This window comes from Bufo bufo, chromosome 6, assembly GCF_905171765.1.
Source record: "Bufo bufo chromosome 6, aBufBuf1.1, whole genome shotgun sequence".
In the NCBI taxonomy this organism is placed as follows: domain Eukaryota; kingdom Metazoa; phylum Chordata; class Amphibia; order Anura; family Bufonidae; genus Bufo; species Bufo bufo.
The window spans coordinates 38443559-38467624 of NC_053394.1; the positions used below are offsets into that span (position 1 = coordinate 38443559).

General features: G+C 44.9%; 1 protein-coding gene across 1 annotated transcript in view; it reads right to left on the reverse strand.

Annotated features, from left to right (window-relative positions):
- Positions 1-19505: 19505 nt before the first annotated feature.
- Positions 19506-24066, reverse strand: part of CPN1 (carboxypeptidase N subunit 1) — a 48655-nt gene continuing 44094 nt past the window's right edge. The window contains exon 9 of the mRNA XM_040435090.1: positions 19506-20412. Coding sequence (XP_040291024.1) covers positions 20281-20412 — 132 coding nt within the window. The 3' untranslated portion in view covers positions 19506-20280. The remainder of the gene's footprint in view (positions 20413-24066) is intronic.

Here is a 24066-nt window from a genome sequence, read left to right on the forward strand (position 1 = left end):
CCTCACAGTAGTTATCGCCCAATATGTGCTTCCTCACAGTACTTATGCCCAGATATGTGCCCTTTCACAGTAGTTATGCCCAGATATGCACATATCAGGCCATAACTACTGTGAGGGGGCACATATCTAGGTATAACTACAGTGAGGGGGCACATATCTAGGTATAACTACTGTGAGGGGGCACATATCTGGGCAAAACTACTGTGAAGGGCACATATCTCGGCAAAACTACTGTGAGGGGGCACATATCTGGGCATAGGTACTGTGAGGGGGCACATATCTGAGCATAACTACTGTGAGGGGGCACATATCTGGGCATAGGTACTGTGAGGGGTCACATATCTGGGCATAATCTGTGAAGGGGGCACAATGTGGGCATAACTATTGTGTGGTGGCATAAAGCGGGAATAATTACTATGTGTGGGGCATGTAGGGGACTGGATGGGATTAAGTGTTTAGTTATGTTTTGAATTTTTATTTTCTTTATTGTCACTTTTCTTTTCTTTACTGTCACTGTTATGACTGCACTGTGTTATCTAGTCATTACTGCATTGTATGACCTAGCCCTGCAATCCAACAGGACTAGACCCAGTACACTATACGGTGTATGTTTAGCTGTTTATACACATTATTTTTATTAAAAATATTTCTAGATGCTTAGTTGTTTCTATACATTATCCTAAAGTCTTTTATATGTAGATTTTTATATATTATTATTATTATTTATTATTAAAGCGCCATTCATTCCATAGCGCTGTACATATGAGAAGAGGTATACATACATAATACAGACAATTGCATATATACAGTTGCAAGAAAAAGTATGTGAACCCTTTGGAATGATATGGAATTCTGCACAAATTGGTCATAAAATGTGATCTGATCTTCATCTAAGTCACAACAATAGACAATCACAGTCTGCTCAAACTAATAACACACAAAGAATTAAATGTTACCATGTTTTTATTGAACACAACATGTAAACATTCACAGTGCAGGTGGAAAAAGTATGTGAACCCCTAGACTAATGACATCTCCAAGAGCTAATTGGAGTGAGGTGTCAGTCAACTGGAGTCCAATCAATGAGATGAGATTTGAATCTACATACGAACTCGGCGAGGGAGGGTACGGCGGTGTCAAGTGTCTTGAGCTTATCTTGCACCCCCCTCCCTGGTGAAGTGAGTACTTACTGGAGTGTGTACATATGGACACACTTTGATTTTATCTGCCAAATCCAGTGAGATATTTGAATTTATTTTGTGTACGTAATCCAAACTCTGACAGTATTTGGTTATTTGGCATCTATCACTTTATAACCGGTGTCTAACAACCGTCACACAACTTGGGAACTCTGAGTTCTCTATCTCACCATCGGGGAGCCCTCCCTCTATACTTCTGATATCTCTCCTGGCGCTCCACCACCTTCTTTTTCCTCTTCCCAAACGTATTCTGTACACTACGGTCTGCTGGTCAGACCGTTGTCCGGTGTGAAGCATCTATACCCTCATCTATGCCCCTGACCCTCTAGTCCAGGGATGGCCAACCTGTGGCTCTCCAGCTGTTGCAAAACTACAACTCCCAGCATGCCCAGACTGTCTACAACTATCAGCCTACAGCAGGGCATGGTGGGAATTGTAGTTTTACAACAGCTGGAGAGCCGCAGGTTGGCCCCCCCCTGCTCTAGTCCATCTTCAACATACAGGCATTTTTTGGCGCCCCTCCCTGCCTGGCTCACTCCCCCACCCCCCTTTTTCCCCTCTTGTCTTTGCTTTAGTTATGTTTTGGGCTGAGTTAGAGGCTCGGCCTAGTGATTTACCCCTTTATACGGTGTAATGTGCACATAAAATGCCACCAACAGCTTCTCATTGATTGCAAAATACAACCATGTTCACATGCATCCACTTTTTTATGCACCTGTCTTTAATTATGCTTCAGAAGTAATCTGAGTTTTTTTCAAGCATATTTTAGCTGTGTTCCCCATAGAAGTCAATAGGGTAGGGCTAAAATAGCTGTCAGTATTTGGTGGTATTTCTGCTGCCAAATATACTATACTTGGAGGCAAATCACTCAAATCAAGCTACTGCCCTATATTATGGAATATGTATATATATATATATATATATATATATATACACTGCGTGCAGAATTATTAGGCAAATGAGTATTTTGACCACATCATCCTCTTTATGCATATTGTCTTACTCCAAGCTGTATAGGCTCGAAAGCCTACTACCAATTAAGCATATTAGGTGATGTGCATCTCTGTAATGAGAAGGGGTGTGGTCTAATGACATCAACACCCTATATCAGGTGTGCATAATTATTAGGCAACTTCCTTTCCTTTGGCAAAATGGGTCAAAAGAAGGACTTGACAGGCTCAGAAAAGTCAAAAATAGTGAGATATCTTGCAGAGGGATGCAACACTCTTAAAATTGCAAAGCTTCTGAAGCGTGATCATCGAACAATCAAGCGTTTCATTCAAAATAGTCAACAGGGTCGCAAGAAGCGTGTGGAAAAACCAAGGCGCAAAATAACTGCCCATGAACTGAGAAAAGTCAAGCGTGCAGCTGCCAAGATGCCACTTGCCACCAGTTTGGCCATATTTCAGAGCTGCAACATCACTGGAGTGCCCAAAAGCACAAGGTGTGCAATACTCAGAGACATGGCCAAGGTAAGAAAGGCTGAAAGAAGACCACCACTGAACAAGACACACAAGCTGAAACGTCAAGACTGGGCTAAGAAATATCTCAAGACTGATTTTTCTAAGGTTTTATGGACTGATGAAATGAGAGTGAGTCTTGATGGGCCAGATGGATGGGCCCGTGGCTGGATTGGTAAAGGGCAGAGAGCTCCAGTCCGACTCAGACGCCAGCAAGGTGGAGGTGGAGTACTGGTTTGGGCTGGTATCATCAAAGATGAGCTTGTGGGGCCTTTTCGGGTTGAGGATGGAGTCAAGCTCAACTCCCAGTCCTACTGCCAGTTTCTGGAAGACACCTTCTTCAAGCAGTGGTACAGGAAGAAGTCTGCATCCTTCAAGAAAAACATGATTTTCATGCAGGACAATGCTCCATCACACGCGTCCGAGTACTCCACAGCGTGGCTGGCAAGAAAGGGTATAAAAGAAGAAAATCTAATGACATGGCCTCCTTGTTCACCTGATCTGAACCCCATTGAGAACCTGTGGTCCATCATCAAATGTGAGATTTACAAGGAGGGAAAACAGTACACCTCTCTGAACAGTGTCTGGGAGGCTGTGGTTGCTGCTGCACGCAATGTTGATGGTGAACAGATCAAAACACTGACAGAATCCATGGATGGCAGGCTTTTGAGTGTCCTTGCAAAGAAAGGTGGCTATATTGGTCACTGATTTGTTTTTGTTTTGTTTTTGAATGTCAGAAATGTATATTTGTGAATGTTGAGATGTTGTATTGGTTTCACTGGTAAAAATAAATAATTGAAATGGGTATATATTTGTATTTTGTTAAGTTGCCTAATAATTATGCACAGTAATAGTCACCTGCACACACAGATATCCCCCTAAAATAGCTAAAACTAAAAACAAACTAAAAACTACCCTCAAAAATATTCAGCTTTGATATTAATGAGTTTTTTGGGTTCATTGAGAACATGGTTGTTGTTCAATAATAAAATGAATCCTCAAAAATACAACTTGCCTAATAATTCTGCACTCCCTGTACAGTACAGACCAAAAGTTTGGACACACCTTCTCATTCAAAGAGTTTTCTTTATTTTCATGACTATGAAGGCATCAAAACTATGAATTAACACATGTGGAATTATATACATAACGAACAACTGAAAATATGTCATATTCTAGGTTCTTCAAAGTAGCCACCTTTTGCTTTGATTACTGCTTTGCACACTCTTGGCATTCTCTTCATGAGCTTCAAGAGGTAGTCCCCTGAAATGGTTTTTACTTCACAGGTGTGCCCTGTCAGGTTTAATAAGTGGGATTTCTTGCCTTATAAATGGGGTTGGGACCATCAGTGGCGTTGAGGAGAAGTCAGGTGGATACACAGCTGATAGTCCTACTGAATAGACTGTTAGAATTTGTATTATGGCAAGAAAAAAGCAGCTAAGTAAAGAAAAACGAGTGGCCATCATTACTTTAAGAAATGAAGGTCAGTCAGTCAGCCGAAAAATTGGGAAAACTTTGAAAGAAAGGGCTATTTGACCATGAAGGAGAGTGATGGGGTGCTGTGCCAGATGACCTGGCCTCCACAGTGACCGGACCTGAACCCAATCGAGATGGTTTGGGGTGAGCTGGACTGCAGAGTGAAGGCAAAAGGGCCAACAAGTGCTAAGCATCTCTGGGAACTCCTTCAAGACTGTTGGAAGACCATTTCAGAAGACTACCTCTTGAAGCTCATGAAGAGAATGCCAAGAGTGTGCAAAGCAGTAATCAAAGCAAAAGGTGGTTACTTTGAAGAACCTAGAATATGACATATTTTCAGTTGTTTCACACTTGTTTGTTATGTATATAATTCCACATGTGTTAATTCATAGTTTTGATGCCTTCATAGTCATGAAAATAAAGAAAACTCTTTGAATGAGAAGGTGTGTCCAAACTTTTGGTCTGTACTGTATATAATGGCAATTTTACCCGCTGTACACCTGTTCAGGGCACGGTTGTGAAGCTCGCCATATGATAGTAATGATGTAAGTCCTGGAGGCACTGTAATTTGGCTTTTGCCCTAATGACAATAGGAAGAGTAAGAGATGACAGTCACTTTATTTTACTGCTGCTAAACACACAGTGGCCACCAGAGGGCAGTATGTGCACGGTCTAACCTGCCATGCAGTGACTCACAGGCGGTATCTTGGGTGATCACGGCTATTTTTAACGGTGTAATTAAATAACACGTTGGTTTTGTAGCTTCATTTCCATGTAATTACAGACAAAAGACATCAGTGTAAAGACGAGGAGTATTTACTACACACTGTAATTCCAATGAGCACCTGGCATGTAGTGTACAGACAGCATCACATTGACCGATTACAGGGTATAATTGGTATGGGAATATGGGTGCATATAACAGAATATGGGTGAAATACCATAAAAAAAAACAGAACAGATCCTGAAAACCGGCAGTTATTATCACATTATTTATTGCTTTTCAAGGGAACCTGTCACCCGGATTTTGGGTATAGAGCTCAGGACATGCGTTGCTAGATGGCCGCTAGCACATCTGCAATACCCAGTCCCCATAGCTCTGTGTGCTTTTATTGTGTAAATAAACCGATTTGATACATATGCAAATTAACCTGAGATGAGTCCTGTACGTGAGATGAGTCAGGGACAGGACTCATCTCAGGTTAATTTGCATATGTATCAAATCGGTTTATTTACACAATAAAAGCACACAGAGCTATGGGGACTGGGTATTGTGGATGTGCTAGTGGCCATCTAGCAGCCCATGTCCTCAGCTCTATACAAAAAATCCCGGTGACAGGTTCCCTTTAAGCAAAATGGGGCACAGGAAATCTAGATGCCCAGGATCGGGGAGACCAGACAGCAGTACAGAACAGAATATAGCTTCTGCTATATGTTCTTCTTTTCCACTTGCTGTCAGTGAATAGAAACATTCATTGCTTCCGTGCAGCTCGTACTGGTAATGTGCTACATGTTTACTGTTCCCTTCCTAAACTGTCTCTACTAACAAGCATTGCAGCTGTGTGAGCAGGACATGACAGGTGTCCAGTCTCTGAATATGAATAGCGAATGTATCCACTCACTGAAAGCAAGCAGAGAGTTTCAAAATAAAGAGAAATAGAAAAGGATTTTCCTGAAGTCACCACTAGTGGGGTCTCAGTGCATACAGACTTTTACCATTTCCATTTATTTTGATGGTAACTATTTAAATTACTTTGCACTGAGCTACATTGAGAAATAGGATGTTCAGAATGGGCTCCATATTTATAAAGCACCTGCTCCACTTTTTCAGACATGAAATTGGGTAAAGTAAGCAAAAGTTTAACTTTTTTCTATTAATGAAATCCTCCAAACAAAAAAAAAGTTAATTCATCAGTAAAAAGTCTCAATGGGGGCATATACTAAAGTATTATATCGGTGTACACCCCTGATGCTGGGAATTATAGTTTCACCACAGCTGGCATCAGGTCTAGATGGTAATCTGCCTCACCGGTAGGCCGGTCTGTAGGCGGAACGCCTGACATAATTACACAGGTATTGCACTAATGGTCAAACCCAGCAGCATCAGTGCAGTTTGGAGAATATGAGAGAGCACAAGGACCTATGATGACATCATCACAGGTCCTCAATTTCCTAAGAGAGTAAAGGAACTGCACTTATATTGAGTGCCGTTTCAAGTTTAGGAGGGTGCAGGACATGCCTGTGATGACATCATCACAGGTTCTTGAGAGTATGGAGGGGAAATGCAGAAGAAGCATCTCCCTCTAACTCCAGCCAACTGCTAGTGTTACGTCCTGCTAGTCTGCAAAACATGTGGGAAATGTAAATGAGGAGAGTTTTACTGCCAGTGGGGGAGGGGTGGTCAGTGCTCAGAGACAGTGCTGCTGCCAGTGGTAAGGGGTGGTCAGTACCTAGAGACAGTGCTGCCACCAGTGGTGGAAGAGTGGTCAGTACCCAGAGACAGTGGGGGAGAGATAGTACCCAGAGGTGGTGCTGCTGTTAGTGGTGAAAGAGTGGTCTGTACCTAGAGACAGTGCTGCTGCCAGTGGGAGAGGGATGGTCAGCATCCAGAGACAGTGCTGCTGCCAGTAGTGAAGGGGTGGTCAGTACCTAGAGAAAGCTCTGCTGCCAGTGGGGGATGTATGGTCAACACCCAGAGACAGTGCTGCTGCCAGTAGGGGAGGAATGGTCAGGGGACAATACTGCTATCAGTGACCGACAATACTGCTGCCAGTGGTGAAGGGGTGGTCTGTACCTAGAGACAGTGCTGCTGCCAGTGGGAGAGGGATGGTCAGCATCCAGAGACAGTGCTGCTGCCAGTAGTGAAGGGGTGGTCAGTACCTAGAGAAAGCTCTGCTGCCAGTGGGGGATGTATGGTCAACACCCAGAGACAGTGCTGCTGCCAGTAGGGGAGGAATGGTCAGGGGACAATACTGCTATCAGTGACCGACAATACTGCTGCCAGTGGTGAAGGGGTGGTATGTACCTAGAGACAGTGCTGCTGCCAGTGAGGGAGGGATGTTCAGCGTCCAGAGACAGTGCTGCTGCCAGTGGTGAAGGGGTGGTCTGTACCTAGAGACAGTGCTGCTGCCAGTGGTGAAGGGGTGGTCTGTACCTAGAGACAGTGCTGCTGCCAGTGGGGGAGGGATGTTCAGCATCCAGAGACAGTGCTGCTGCCAGTGGTGAAGGGGTGGTCTGTACCTAGAGAAAGCTCTGCTGCCAGTGGGGGATGTATGGTCAGCACCTAGAGACAGTGCTGCTGCCAGTGGTGAAGGGGTGGTCCATACCTAGGGACAGTGCTGCTTCTGCCAGTAGGGGAGGAATGGTCAGGGGACAATACTGCTATCAGTGGAGGGGGGGCCATCAGCAGCCAATGATGCTGTGTTGCACAATGTTGTGCTGCATGCTGGTTTCAGCATCATTGCCGATCCTGTTCATTGCTGCCGGCTGCCTGCTGTATTATACAGTTGGCACCCACCATGTATGGAGCGAGCCCAGCATCTGAGCTCGCTCCATACAACCCCTGAAGCATGACGTACATGTATGTGAAGGGGTTAAATTACCACCACCTTCAATGGAAGCTGAATAAATATGTATGTGGAGAGCTTCCCCTTATGGCAATTACAGACATCACGTTTTAGTTTTCTGGCTGTGTAAAAAGGTAGCAGAAGATTTGGAGCTCTGTATCCAAAAATTAGGAGCTCCAACCCCTATAAAGGTATATGATGAGCAGTGGGATCCGACCGTTGTGATCCTCAATGATCACAGCGGTCCATTGCCCCCATATGAATGGGGTGGCAGGTTGTGTGCGTCCACTGCAGCTCCATTCACTCTCTATGGGACCGCTGGAGATCGCGGTCTTGTGGTTCGGGGATATGTTTCTACTTTGGTACGAGTCCTTTAACATACTCAATTACCACAGTTCACACTGGTGACAGTCATATGACAAAGATTCAGCTCTGCCACGTCTAATACACTGCTCAAAAAAATAAAGGGAACACTTAAACAACACAATGTAACTCCAAGTCAATCACACTTCTGTGAAATCAAACTGTCCACTTAGGAAGCAACACTGAGTGACAATCAATTTCACATGCTGTTGTGCAAATGGGATAGACAACAGGTGGAAATTATAGGCAATTAGCAAGACACCCCCAATAAAGGAGTGGTTCTGCAGGTGGTGACCACAGACCACTTCTCAGTTCCTATGCTTCCTGGCTGATGTTTTGGTCACTTTTGAATGGTGGCGGTGCTTTCACTCTAGTGGTAGCATGAGACGGAGTCTACAACCCACACAAGTGGCTCAGGTAGTGCAGCTTATCCAGGATGGCACATCAATGCGAGCTGTGGCAAGAAGATTTGCTGTGTCTGTCAGCGTAGTGTCCAGAGCATGGAGGCGCTACCAGGAGACAGGCCAGTACATCAGGAGACGTGGAGGAGGCCGTAGGAGGGCAACAACCCAGCAGCAGGACCGCTACCTCCGCCTTTGTGCAAGGAGGAACAGGAGGAGCACTGCTAGAGCCCTGCAAAATGACCTCCAGCAGGCCACAAATGTGCATGTGTCTGCTCAAATGGTCAGAAACAGAATCCATGAGGGTGATATGAGGGCCCGACGTCCATAGGTAGGGGTTGTGCTTACAGCCCAACACCGTGCAGGACGTTTGGCATTTGCCAGAGAACACCAAGATTGGCAAATTCGCCACTGGCGCCCTGTGCTCTTCACAGATGAAAGCAGGTTCACACTGAGCACATGTGACAGACGTGACAGAGTCTGGAGACGCCGTGGAGAATGTTCTGCTGCCTGCAACATCCTCCAGCATGACCGGTTTGGCATTGGGTCAGTAATGGTTTGGGGTGGCATTTCTTTGGAGGGCCACACAGCCCTCCATGTGCTCGCCAGAGGTAGCCTGACTGCCATTAGGTACGGAGATGAGATCCTCAGACCCCTTGTGAGACCATATGCTGGTGCGGTTGGCCCTGGGTTCCTCCTAATGCAAGACAATGCTAGACCTCATGTGGCTGGAGTGTGTCAGCAGTTCCTGCAAGACGAAGGCATTGATGCTATGGACTGGCCCGCCCGTTTCCCAGACCTGAATCCAATTGAGCACATCTGGGACATCATGTCTCACTCTATCCACCAACGTCACGTTGCACCACAGACTGTCCAGGAGTTGGCAGATGCTTTAGTCCAGGTCTGGGAGGAGATCCCTCAGGAGACCATCCGCCACCTCATCAGGAGCATGCACAGGCGTTGTAGGGAGGTCATACAGGCACGTGGAGGCCACACACACTACTGAGCCTCATTTTGACTTGTTTTAAGGACATTACATCAAAGTTGGATCAGCCTGTAGTGTGTTTTTCCACTTAAATTTTGAGTGTGACTCCAAATCCAGACCTCCATGGGTTGAAAAATTTGATTTCCATTTTTTTATTTTTGTGTGATTTTGTTGTCAGCACATTCAACTATGTAAAGAACAAAGTATTTCAGAAGAATATTTAATTAACTCAGATCTAGGATGTGTTATATTTGTGTTCCCTTTATTTTTTTGAGCAGTGTATAATACGTAGTCCTCACCACTCAACCTTTGCCATGTCAAAGGTCAGCGCTAGCAGAGGTTGAACATGACAAACATTAGTTTTAGATAAGGGATGGGAACAGTCCATAGATGAGTCAATGGTGGCTGATGTAATACTGGAAAACATCCGCGGTAATCAGCTGGTTTTGGAAGCAAGTCTTAACAAGAACTGGACAGTCGTGAGAATTGCTTACATTATGTTTGGGTCCCATAGACCCTCATGATAACAAAACCGACAACTTCCTGTGTGGGCAATGCAAAAAATCTATGTCAGTATTGGCTGTGGCCAGTCATTGACCCATGTCCACTCCTGTACACACAGATCTCCACCTTTTAGCACCATCTCGCTTTAAGATCCAATATTGTTTGCGCATTATATTTCTTAAAATATCTTTTTAATGTATGTAGCAGCTCCATTTTCATAAGATGTAGGCCTCTGAATCTCCTACATAGAATGACAATATTCAATCTTCCTGCAGCCACCACTAGAGGGAGCACAGGAGCTTACAGCAACATGTATGAAGTAAGCTCCAGAGCTCCCTCTAGTGGTGGGTGCAAGCAGACAGGATTTTCTAATTTTTTGTATGCGATTTGGAGCTCTGTATCAGAAAAGTAAAGTTCTCCCCAATATCCTCCCATACCACATACACACACCAGGTATAGCTGTCCCTACCTGGTAGAAACAATGTCATTTTTGGTGATTTTCTTTCCCTGAATAACAAAAATATTTTCTGTATGTCTCTTTCCATTTAGCGGCAATAGTTTTGACTGCTCATTTGCTTTTTATCTCTGCTCCTTTAGATCAGATTAGGGCAGACTACTGGCTCCCGCTTAAAGGGGTTATCTCATGATTAATGTAAAAAATAAAAATCGGACATCATATAGTACATGACAATCTCTTTCCAAGAAAGCTAGAACCAGCCCTGTACCTCACATGGATCCAGAGATCTCCCCATTCATTGCTCCAATTGTTCTGTTAGATTTATTTCATGCTAACCGCTCAGGGGGCGTGTCCTGTCTGCTACGGCTGATGGCAGTGGAAGGGTGGACCTGAGCATCTATGTCAACCTCAGCGAGCTGGACAGAGAATTTTAGAAAAAAGGGCAAACACCAGGTGGCGCTATACAGATAGATTTCATTGAATTACTCGGTGGCTATACTATATTTTTAATTACTTGCAATTTCAAAAGTATTCAGATCCAGGTGCTGGTTTGAAAAATTTACAATATTTTTCGTAGGACAACACCTTTAACTTTATTTTTTTTTTGCCTTCCTCTTGATCAACTTGCAGGATTGCAGACTGAACTAGATGGCCAGATGTCTTTTTCAGCCTTATAAACTATGTTACTATTTAATTGTCTGATAGTAGCGTCTGAAATCCACTTTGGGTCTCACCAGCAGCTTAGTTTTCTATTTATCCCTTATGCTTTACACTGCAGCTCAGTTCATTTAGATTAATTGATTTGTGTAAGCACTTAATCACCAAGAAAGCAGTGTATGGAGGGTGTAGGATAACCATAAATTCCAAATAATTGTCCCCCTATGCACCGCTGTGTGGAGGACATACTACTCCGTCGGAATAGTGAGCACATTCCTATAGTTTTGCAGTTCATTTGTAAATGAGTTTTGGGACTCGACACATCTCTGCTAATTCAATGTGCGGCCTCTTTAAAATTCAAAGGGACATAAAACATTCCACACATTTGCAGCAGACCTTTTGAAGTGACCGTGAGATGCGCAGCGTCTTCTTGGTGGAGCAGCGTGACCTGTAATTGACGGCGGTTACAATCTAATGACATTGTTGCAAGCGACGGACTGTAATTATGACGTTTATATGCATATTCCCCTGATCCTCTCTTGTGTTTTTACATGGAAATAACTGCGCAGAAAACTTCAAAGAAGACTTTTTCCTGTGACCTTGTAGGAAGCAATAAAGACCAATGAACATTTTCCTCTAAGCAGAATAATGAATGGTTTTTAGAATTGTGGAGATTCTGCCAAATGTGAGCCTAGCCCGTGCCACACAGACCGCCAACTTGGTCAGTCTGCATTTTACATCTATAGAACTACTGCAGGACCCCGAGACCTCCAACCAGGGGCGGACATATCGCCTGTGCAGCCGGTTCCGCTGCACAGGGGCCAGGCGTGTGAGCGGGTCCATTCATACTAGCGAGCGCTTCTGTAAGTGCTCACTACTAGTATGAATGGGCCCCCTCTGGTATACAAGAGAGAGGGAGACGGTGGCGGTAAGCGCTTGCTTACCCCTCCGGCTCTGCTTCCTCCCTGGTCTCCTCCAGCCTGACTGCGTACAGCGCGCACTATGACCTGACGCTGTACGCAGTCAGGTCACGTGACATCAGGAAACCCCGGCGGACATGAAGAGCAGCGGAGCAGGAGAGGTACGTTTTAATTATTTATTTTTAGTCTGATCTGAAGTCTGATGGGGGTCTGTCACATCGATATGGGGGGCCTGAATGAGCATATGGGGGTGCCTGAATAAATAATTAACAACTGATATTAGGAGGGGGGGGGGGGGGTTCTGAGCAAGTGACATATGGGGGGCCTGCCTATTTTATATACTGTCAGACATAGGGGGCACTATGGAGGGGAGGAGCACTTTGGCGGGCCCTATCTTGTATACTGGCACACATGGGGGGCACTATGGAGAAGAGGGGAGCACTATGGGGGTATCTACAGGGGACCCTATCTTATATACTGGCACACATGGGGTGGCACTATGGAGAAGGGGGGAGAGGAGCACTATTGGGGTCATTATATAGGGAAATTATACTGGCACACATTATGGGGGCATTTTATTCTGGCACATTGTCAGGCACCATGGGGATAAGGGGAGGCGCACTATTGGGGCACGATATAGGAGTATTTTATACTGGCCCAAATTAAAGGGCACTATGGGGACCTTGTCGCAACTGGGGGCACCAAGAGGGTTTTTTGGGCACACAGTAGGGGGCATTGACACACATTATAAGGGCACTATGGGGACATTGGCTCTACAGGGGGCACTAAGAGGAGGTATTTTTTATACTGCCACACAACAGGGCATTTTCTATTTTTACTGTAACACATAAAGATAATTATTACTACAGGGGGCGTTATGGTGGGCTTTATTACAGTTGAGGGACTATGAGGAACATGAATACTAGTATGAGCACTATGGGAGCATTATTACTTCTGGGACACAGTGTGGACATTATTACTACAGGGGCACTATTACTACTTTGTGTTGTCTGGTAGATAATTATTTCTTATGGTGGGACTGTGGGGGGCACCCTGGCACGGTATCAGCTTAGCACAATTTTTGGGGAACATTATGTTTACACTATTAGTGTCTGGCACACTATTTCCTGGGCAAAATTATTTTTTAGGACACTGTGTGCCAATAATTATTGAAGGGGAACTATCTGTGTGTAACTTGTATAAGGAACACAGCGGGCACAGTATTGGGGGTGGTAGGATGGGGTGTTCAGAAGGTGGGAGGATGATGGAAAAGTAGGAAACTAAGATGTCTTTCAAACTCTGCAGATAGTAGAGATGGCTGAAAGAAATCATCATGGCGGTCTGGACTGAAAGGAGAAGATGAGGACCACAAACTAAAGGAGACGTCACTGGATGGAAGAGGTATGTGGACCTGTATTAGGCTACCTTCACATCTACATTAGTTATTCTGGCAGACTGTTCCAGCAGAGAAAAGCCTGTTGGAATTCACTGGATCCAGCACTGCTGGATGCAGACAGAATGCCCGCCGGCCCTATTGACTATAATGGGTAACGGCAGAGATCCGGACACAATCTGGCAAAAATGCAGAGAATCAGCGGGACACGGCCGGCCGATTCCTTGTATTTTCTGCCGGATCAGGTGGCCGGAGCGTAGTGCTGCAGGTGTGAAAGTAGCCTTACCCTGTATGTTTTGCATTGCTATAAGTAATGTTAGGATGGAATAGGTTAGGTTGCAAATTTGTCTTGGGGTGGGGGTGGGGCCCAGGCACATACTTTGCACAGGGGCCCTCTGCTGTCTGTGTCCGCCCCTGCCTCCAACCCATCCCCAACTCCTCACAATTCAAAACATCCAGTCTTAGGTCACCATAGAACCTTAAAGGGGTATTCCCATCTAAACATTTGTGGCATATCGCTGTCAGATAGATACGGGTCCAACCTCTGGGACCTACTCATATCTCGAGAATGGGGTCCGTAAAATTAAGTAGAGCACACTGCGGAGTGCTTTCCATTCACGCATTCAGCTATTTTCAGAGGTCCTATAGCAGTGGAATCCAAGGAACTATGGGATTGATGTCAGAGTTCTGTCCAGCCACTCAAGTTCCTCCACATCACACATTGGGGTCATTTCTGAACATTTTTAAGCCAGTTTTTGTGCCCCACCCCCCTTTTTGTGACCTTTTGATCTCCTGTGCTACAGTATTTTGTTGCACTGGCGCTTTTGCTCCATGGTCAACACTTGTTGGAGTGTTGATGGTGTGGTGGGGGCGTGCCATATGTGTTTGCGAATAAACTACTCCAACCAGGGGCTGGTCTAGTTTTTCCGCCAAGCGCACGGACTACTGAAGGTGCGCCTAATTTATGATAAATGCCTCTTCAGAAATTTGGAGCAGCCTCCGCCAGCAAAGGGAAGTAAAAGACTGGCGTAAATAGGAGGTCTTTTGAAATGCCCCCCCGTGTATTTATGGACCTTTGTTTTGTTCAACAGGTCAGTCCTGTTGGAACTGAGAAGGACCTTCCGCAAAAACCCTCACCACAAAGTTGGAAGTGACAGTTATGTAAAATGTCTTGGTATGCTCTTCATTGCCACAGCCCCAGACCGTTATACCACCCCCACCGAATGTTATAGTAGGCGCTATGCATTTGGTAGGTAGTATTGTCTTGAAATCCTTGTCGTGAAAACTGGTTCCACTGCCTCAGTGTCCAGTGATGACGCGCTTTACACCATTCCAGCAGACACTTGGCATTGTGCACAGTGACCTTAGGCTTGTGTGCAGATGATCTTCCATAGTTCCAGTTCTAAAGCTGATGTCACTTCCAGAGACATTTTCTAACCCCGGAACGATTGACACACCTAAGGAAGCCATGTTGTGTAATTTACCACTTGATGTCTACACTCGATCAGTTTGCATGGTCTACCAATTCATGGCTGAGCCCTCATTACATATCCATTTCCACTTCACATTGATATTTACCGGGGCAGATCAGAAATTTCACAGACTGACTTGTGGAAATGGTGGCGTTCAATGACAGTGCCAACATGGTCTGCAGTCACTGATCTCTTCAGTATGCCTCAGGCTACTACCAATGTATGCCTGTGGAGATTACTTGGCTGTGTGCTGAAACATCTGAACTCATTGGGAATCATTTATCAGAAAAAACAGCATTTTACACCAGTCTTTGATGTCCCCTGCGATGCCAGAGGACGCACTTAATTTATGATGAGGTGCACGTCTCTTCATAAATTAGGTGCATCCTCTGGTAGTCCTTGTGCCTAATTTGAGAACTACTCCAGTCCCTGATTGGAGTAGTTATCAATCACCATGTATGCCTGTTTCCAGGAGTAAATGGTAGTAAGTTATCCGGGGCCGATAGCCAGCACTGGCCTGGCCCCCGCCATGCATCCTTTACCTTCCAAATTGTGTGGCACAATTTGGAAGGTAAAACACTGGCATAGCCTTCGTAATAAATAACCCTCACTTTATTGGAAAGGAAGGATTGAACGATCAATACTGCACTCTATTCAACCTGTGTAGGTTTGCTCATACTGCGCATGCGCTGTGGTAAAAAATGATTATTTTTTCTCCAACGGACCTATGCAAGTGCAGTGAAGGCCAGGCTTGGGACTTTTTTCATTACCATGATGCAGCCCACCATGGCCCTAAGTTGCAGGCCGAGAGAACCCCCCCTTTGGAGTGCTCCTGCTTTCCCTGAGTGTTGAAGAATTCTCTTTTGCTGAATTGAGTTGAACTGTAATATTCCTGAGAAGTTTCCATGTGTTTAACTTGTACAAGATATTTGGCAGGCAGGCCTAAAGGGCAAAAAGGTCACTGTTAGAGACTGTTTTCAGACGATCACCCCTTGTTCTGGTTGTGCCATCTGCAAGCCTTTCACTGTGGAGCGTGCTGGTAAAATGTCGGGTAACCCACAGATGAACCTGAAGGTACAATAGAATTTCAGGTCCCACATTAGTCGCTCACTCCTGCCATGACTGGTGGAGCATGTCCACTTTTGGGAAAGTGTGTACCTGGCGTGTGGTCGATGTCCATGTGTTGAACTGTTTAGCCAAAGCCATCTAGTGAAGACAGTTATTACAAGTTCAAGAACATTGTCTGAGATACGACTGGTTCTAACCAGGACTAAGTGATTTTGATCTTCTCTTGCGTCCTCCTTTTAAACTTCTCAGAGAATTCTTCCAGAATGTTTGTCTGCCATGTGCCGGACTCTGAGCATCTGAAGCAAGAACTCACATAATTACAGACAACTCAACATTGAAGAACCACAGGATCACATTACTGGTCTTGGTGTGGTGACTACTTGACGGAGGAGGAACTAGTAAGAAATGGTAACTTTCTATATAAAACGCAGTTAAAATACTGATCATCTTCACACTGCAGGACACCCGTCCATTCAAAGAGACTGTAGGTTTCTAGCTGTTGTGAAACTACAACTCTCATCATGCTTTGACAGTTGCAGGCTCTACTGAAGTGAACTAAGAAAACAAATAACCTATTAGATCTTAAACCTTCCTGACCCTGCAATTTTAAATTTTTTTGAAAATGTTTTACTCCCTGCCTAACTTTTTTATTTTTCCAGTTACATAGCCATATGAGGTCCTATTTTTGCAAGACAAGTCATACTTTCTAATGGCACCATTTAATATTGCATATGATGTAGTGAGAAGCTGGAAATAAATCCAAATGGGATGGAATTAGGTAAAAAACACAATTTTGCTACAGTTTTATTGGTTTTGTTTTTACAACTTTCCTTATACAGTAAGGGCTTATGTCCGCAAACGGAAGGGCGCAGTGCCCGTGCTGCTGACCACAAATAGCAGCACTGGCCATGTGCACTCCGTGCTGCAGATGCCGACCCATTGACTTGAATGGGTCCATGATCAACAAATTAAGGCAAAGAATAGGATATGTCTTTATCTTTTGTGGTGCTGAGGCACGGACCTGAAAGCCCACCGGCTTCGTGCCTCCGCTCCGCAAAATATAAGACATGTCTTGCGGATCACGGACCCATTCAAGTCAATGGGTGCACACAGCTGGTGCCTGTATATTACGGACCCGCTGTCTTCAGCCGCAATACAGACACAAAGCCCTTATGTTCATGGGCATGAGGCTAAAACTGATCGCGCCCTTCATTGCCCGGGTCAATACAATTACAGGAATGCCACATTTATATAGTTTATGTTGTGTTTTACAAAAAGTTATGCATCACCATATTCTGACCTTCATAAAATTATTTTATATTTATGTTTTTGTGGGGCAATCTGAAGTTTTTATTGATACGATTTTAAGGTGTGTTTGACTTTTTGTTCAGTTTTTTGGGAACTGAAGCAACAAAAAATGGCAAATCGGCAATTTAAATTTTTGTTATGCTGTTCACCATACAGGATAAATATTTTTTATATTTTAATAGCACGGGTGTTTTGGGATCTGGCAATGCATGATCTTTATTTTCTATTATCTATTATTTATTTTTAATATGGGGAAAGATTTGAATTTCAAAAATGGAAACATAATTTTTATTTTTATTTTTTAAAACTATTTTCACTTTTTTCTCTCACTTAATTTAAGTACCGCTAGGGGACTTTAACATGCAATTGTCTGATTGCTTCTCCTATAGAATGCAATGTTAAATTGATTCATTCATAGGAACATCGCTGTGACAGGCCTCAGATCCCTAAGAGGGCCCAGGGCTGCCACAGCAACCAAATAGCTCCCTCGATCCCTTTGTGGGGATGCTGTTTGGGCCCCGGAAGTGCAGCACCCCAGGGTCTGACCACTCAGATGCAGTGGTCGCAATTGACCATGGTATCTGTAGGTTTAAACTGCTGCAATCAGCATTATCTCTGATCCCGGACATTGACTCTGGGTGTCTGATGTGTAAAACAGCAGGCACCTGGCGGCTATGGCGCCCACTCAGTTTCTGAGCAGGCACCATCTTTGGACAATCCAAGTTTGGACTTCCGATGTACATGTATAAATAAAAGTGGTCATGAAAATGTTCTGTATAGATAAAGGGGGGCTTCAGAATATTTTCATTTGGTGGGTCCAAGAACCCCCAGTCCAACAAAATAAAAAGTGTTGCTGATATTACTGGAGTAAGCTGCATCTGGGCAGAATTACTGGTAGCCATTAAAGAAAATTGATGGGATCTCAGGTAAGAAGACACCTTCCTATGATGTCCATGCAGGGAGTCAAAGCTGTTAGGAGAGATGAATCTCACAGCCACTCTACTGAGCACTTTAGGAGGGTGTTACATTCCTCTCCAGGTTCCTGTGTGTTCTCCATTTCTCTTTCTCCACAACACCTTGCTGCCTTAGCAGATGCCACACTTTTTTCTGTGCTCTGTTGCTATGTTCTAGATGATTTTTCCTGGGCATGTTCTATGACATCACCAAGGCTTGATGGTTAAACCAGTTGGGCCTAACACTCATTTCCTGTTGATCAAGGTAGAAACCTTTCCTGGCTCCTGGCCAGTTGCTGTTGCATTATGCTGTTCTGGTATTGCCTCCTGATCTTGGCTCTATTCCTGACCTCACCGTTGCCTTGTCCTCCTGTTTAATCTGGTTCTAACATGTGCTGCTTCCTGTTCTTATCCCTGACCTCACATGGCACTGTTGTGATTCTGACCTTCGGCTTACCCGTGGCTACACATCTGGATTAGAGGCCTGATGCCATCCACATTGCCTTCCTGTCTACTAACCCCATCTTGATTCCTGACTTCACTACTTTCTTAGTGCCACAGTCGCCGATCGGAGACTACTGCAGGGATTCCAACCCGGCGATACCTTGAAGCGAAGTCCAAATCCCTGCACAGCGGTTAAAGAATGGATACCAGGGAATCCTTTAGACTTTAGTCAGTTTTAATGTGATAGGAGGCCCCCTTAAAGGGGTTGTCTCACTAGGATATGCCACCAATGTCAGATAGGTGCAGGTTCCACCTCTGGGACCCTAACCTGTATCCAGAATGGGACCACGGAAGTCAGCGGAGAGCAGCCACTCCATGAGCGGCTGCCCTCCATTTACTATGGGACTGCCAAAATTAGCTGAGCACAGGCTTAACTATTTCCATCGGTACCACAGAAGTGAATGGAGTGGTGGCCCCGCCTCTGCAAGGCACTCTCCATTTATTTCTATTGGATTTCCAAAAATAGCTGAGTATGCTTGCTTTTTTGGGGGGGGGGGGGATTCCCATAAAAATGAATAAAGTGCACGCTGTGCATGCGTGGTGCACTCTCCCTCATTTTGGGGGTTTCAGAGGTGGAACCTGCACCTTTCTGACTTTGATGGCATATCCTAGCAATATGCCATCAAAGTCACAGATGAAAAAAAAACCTTTAACTTAAGCTAATATAAAGACATGACTTCCTCCCACAAGATCATCCTGCGCTTCTCCTGCTGCGGACATCATGACCATCGCCCCAGGGTGTTTTATCCAGACCCAGATCCAGTGAGATAAGTGGATCCTGATGAAACATGGCTTAAAACATCAGTGCAAACCAGAAGGTAAATAAGAAACCCAATATTCTTTTATTTATTCACATGTGGATTGATCTGTGCATGTTGCATAGTTGTTCCCATATACAAAAAGTCATGCAAAAGGCTCATTACCCGTCTGTATCTGTGCAATGATATATGGAAGATGCAGGTGAATGGACAAACGTCATGGGATGGGTTGACCTTGAGCACCATATAAATGAATTGTAGCCTGTCAAGTTTTTAAAAAAATATCTGTTACTGAGACAGCTGGGTGACAACTATAGGCAGCATTAAGGCTTCCACTGTGGTTGTCACCCAGCTCATCCAGACCCCAAAAGTCCCATAGCAGTGACTGGAGAGAGCCTCACACGCGCGGCCTTCTTTATGTTCCCAAACAGCGCATGGCGGGACTCCATTCTTGAAATAGAAGTGGGTCTCCGAGATGGGACCCACACCGGCTGGAAATTTATCTCATATCCTGTGGATATGCCATGAATGTCCAGATGGGACAACCCCTTTAACAGAAGAGTGTGACTTGCGATACAATAAGCTCTGCTATATGTACAGACTAGGAACAACACGTCCTCTCTATTGATACTATAATGCCATTTTGGAATGATTAAACCTACATTGTAATATTTCTTCTGACATAAATACATGTTATAAAATAGCTTAATACTTAAAAATCTTAGATTTTCTGTCTTAGGTTTTAATGCGGTCTACTGGCACCTCAAGTCCTTTTAAAGTATGGAATTACTTTAAATTGAAGGCTCTTTTAGCCTCCCTGTAACCACGAGACGCGTTCATCTCCCTTTCCTTCTGTTGACTGATCTGGGAGCGATCTTTTTTATATGGTTCTTTGAGTTTAGGTTTCTTGAAGGCAGCTTTTCCCTTGAACTTGACGACACTTTCTCCTTCTTTAACTGGAAATTAAGCTGAAGATTTAAAAGAAAGATAAGTCAAGCACACAACGTGACATAGAACAAACTAAATGGACCATTTTTGGTCATTTTTCCACCGCACAATTTTCTTGAGATGTCCCATATACTTAGTAAGATCTATAGAATTTGGTGGGATACTTTCTTTCAAAATAATCTCAACATCTACCAATCTACCCCACTATAATGAACGAATGCTTGTTGATGGTGCTGAGGCTCATAAATCTGGTCAAATATGGTTCCATGAAAATCTAATATCCATATCTATCTTTGCTTCCACAGTATTGTCTATATACTGTACTTATCTCACCAGTAAAGAACTGTTTAATCAGTGAATATTTTGGGTGTGTTATATCAGTTTGACCTCTTACTAGCAGAAGAATAAAGCTTCAACTTGAACATTTTGACCTACATGAAGACTTTCATGTCTATCAAAGGAATTACAAAATGTAACAATCAGTGGGTGTGGAACCACTGTGTAAAACAACCAGTTTGAATTTGGGCTAAACCTGAGGCCATTAACTTGGTAGTCCCCTGGTATTCACCCTTTAACCATTATACAGGGATCTGGACTTCACTGTAGGTGTGCTAGAGAGCCATGTAAGCACTGTATATGGCCATATGGAGGTGACAGACTCCATTTAAACTGTTTAATACTGTGTACCTGCATTTTATATGTTGTGATATATATCCTGTTCATTATCACTGTAATTAAATGGCTCTGTGGAAAGGGTTAATGAATACTGAGAGACTGTTAGAACTTTGATTGAAAAGCTGGTAATTTTCCACAGCTGCCATAGGGTTTAAAGAATACCATATTTTGGAGGGTGTGGGGATTCGCTCTGGTAGTTAGGACTAGCGGATGCAGTATAGAGGCAAAGTACACAGTTCTTGAATCAAACAGAGGTGTTTATTCACCCATTGGTGTATAGCAAAATGCAGATAAGGTGTATCACAAAACAAAGGTGGCTTGGTGTTTGTTCACACACAAGAAAAGTCCATAAACAATGAAAAGTCACCTTTTCTCCTGGGTGTTAATTTACACCCTGTTAGCAGTTCAACCTCATCAAGTCCATAGGCGGTCTATTCGCCTTTAGAGGGGCCTGAGTCCTCCAGCCCGGCTCAAATCTCAAATCCCAGCACAGCCCTCAGTACACAGCACACAGTCTGCTGAGCTCCACTGTCAGAGGGAGGTAAATCCACCACACCTGGCAGTGCTGGCTGGTTTTTATGCCTGGCAAAACCTGGCCTGGAACATGGGGAGTAGTCACCCACCCAGCAGTCAAACTACTCCCAGTAAGAGCCGTCCCGGATAAGCTATGACAGCTAAACTAAACAGCAAGGTGTCAAACAGCAATTGCTGCTGACACATGAAAACTGGCTCTTACTCCACCGAGGCCAGGAACCTCGGTGTCACGGATTAGAGTGGGGGTAACTCTAATCCGTGTGATGTTAACGTAAGTGGAAGCTGCTTGACCAGGACAACAGAATTAGGGAGCAGGTCACCTCCTAGCGCATCCCTAATCTGACCCTGACTCCTAGCTGTATGAGCCGACCCTGGTGGTAGGAGGGCTCATACTCAGGAACCTCGCTTCCCTACTAGCCCTGGACAGATCCCTGAGCTAGGAGCTGGGTAAGACTCCCTGTTTCTCCTGATACGGACGGACAGGAGTCTAAACTGGACAAGCTGCAAGGGAAGAGAAACATCAACAGCCTATGGATATGGCAGGAGAGTGAAAGACTTCCACCCCTACCTGCCACAGACACACTGACTGGATCCCGTGCTCAACTGCTGATGTCCACACCCAACATAAAAGGACATAGCACACACACATAAACACACAGGAACCCAGATCCATAGCTGCAGTAATAACAGACACCACATAAACATAAAATAACATCATGTAACATAAACTTATGACCACAAGGGTGGCCCTCACTGGAAGATGGTATTAGAGACCAGTAGGATGCCTCCAGCTTACTACAAGGCTGGAGTACCCCTCAGCTTCAGGTCTCCACAGAGGCTTTATAGCCCAAAGTGGCCACACCCACACACAGACACACCCAGTGTTCACACACTAAGAAGGGAGTTAACCCTTCCTACACCAGGCAAGGGAAGAAAGCCACTTAAAGGGGAAGTGCACACATAACTAAAACCCCGTGCACACCAGACATAGAAAGTGCATACATACACACACACATAGCCAGAGGCAACCACACGCATCAACAGTGAGATGCCTAGCAACCAGCTCAGGCTGCTACACTGTCAACAAACACCTGTTGTCCGCGGCAACCACACTTGAGGCAAACTACTAACAGCCCCCAGCTGCGGTTGACAAAACACCCAGACCGCGGGCAACTGCATGCGGCTCCCAAGGAGTCACTACCATAAACATGGGCATGACACTCGGTGACACATACCTGCCATCAACGACGGTCCCTTGCGCCTTCCTACATACCTCCCCCCTTTGTTCAACCCTGAGGGGGTGAACACTTGCCAGACAGTGTACCCGGGACAGGGCATCCGCGTTTCCCTGCATGCGGCCTGCCCTGTGTTCCACTGAGAACTTGAAGTTCTGTAATGACAAGAACCATCTGGTGACCCGAGCATTCCTCTCTTTAGCCTGGCTCATCCACTTGAGAGGGGAGTGGTCAGTCACCAGACGGAACTTTCTCCCCAACAGATTATAGAGACTCGAATGCCCACTTGATGGCCAGGCACTATCTCTCCGCTATACTGTACCTGGTCTCGGCTGGGGTGAGTTTGCGGCTCAGGAAAGAATGGGATGTTACTCCCCATTGATTTGCTGAGAGAGTACAGCTCTGAGGCCTACTTCAGAGGCATTGGTCTGTACCACGAACTCCCTCTTGAAGTTGGGCGTCACCAAAACCGGTAACCCGCACGGGACTGACTTCAACGCGGAAAAAGCCTCTTCCGCCTGGTCATTCCAGCGGACCATCACAGACTTCCGTCCCTTCAAGAGCCTTGTCAACAGAACTGCTAAAGTGGCAAAATGGGGAAGGAACCTCATATAATAGACCACCATTCCCAGGAACGACTTTACTTGCCTTGTAGTGACAGGTCGGGGCAAATTCCAAATCGCCTCTATATTATTCACTTTGGGTTTGATAACTCCACGTCCAACGACGTACCCCAGGTACTTAGTCTCCTCAAACCCTATCGCACATTTGTTTGGGTTAGCGGTCAGTCCAGCCTTCCTAAGGGAGACCACTACAGCCTGCACTTTTGGTAGATGACTTTACCAGTCGGTACTGTGGATGACAATATCGTCCAGGTAAGCCGAAGCGTACCGACGATGTGGACGCAGCACAATGTCCATGAGCCGTTGAAAAGTGGCGGGGGCTTTATGCAGACCAAAGGGTAACACCTTATTATAGTACAGCCCCTCTGGTGTGATGAAGGCAGTTTTCTTTTTGGCAGCCTCCGTCAAGAGTACCTGCCAGTACCCTTTGGTGAGGTCCAAAACAGAAAAATACCGGGCTTGGCCTAACCTCTCAATAAGCTCATCCACCCGAGGCATGAAATATATCTTAGAGATCTCGTTTAGTTTTCAGGAATTGTTACAAAACCAGAGTGTCCCGTCTGGCTTGGGTGTTAGCACTATAGGACTAGCCCACTCACTTTTAGAT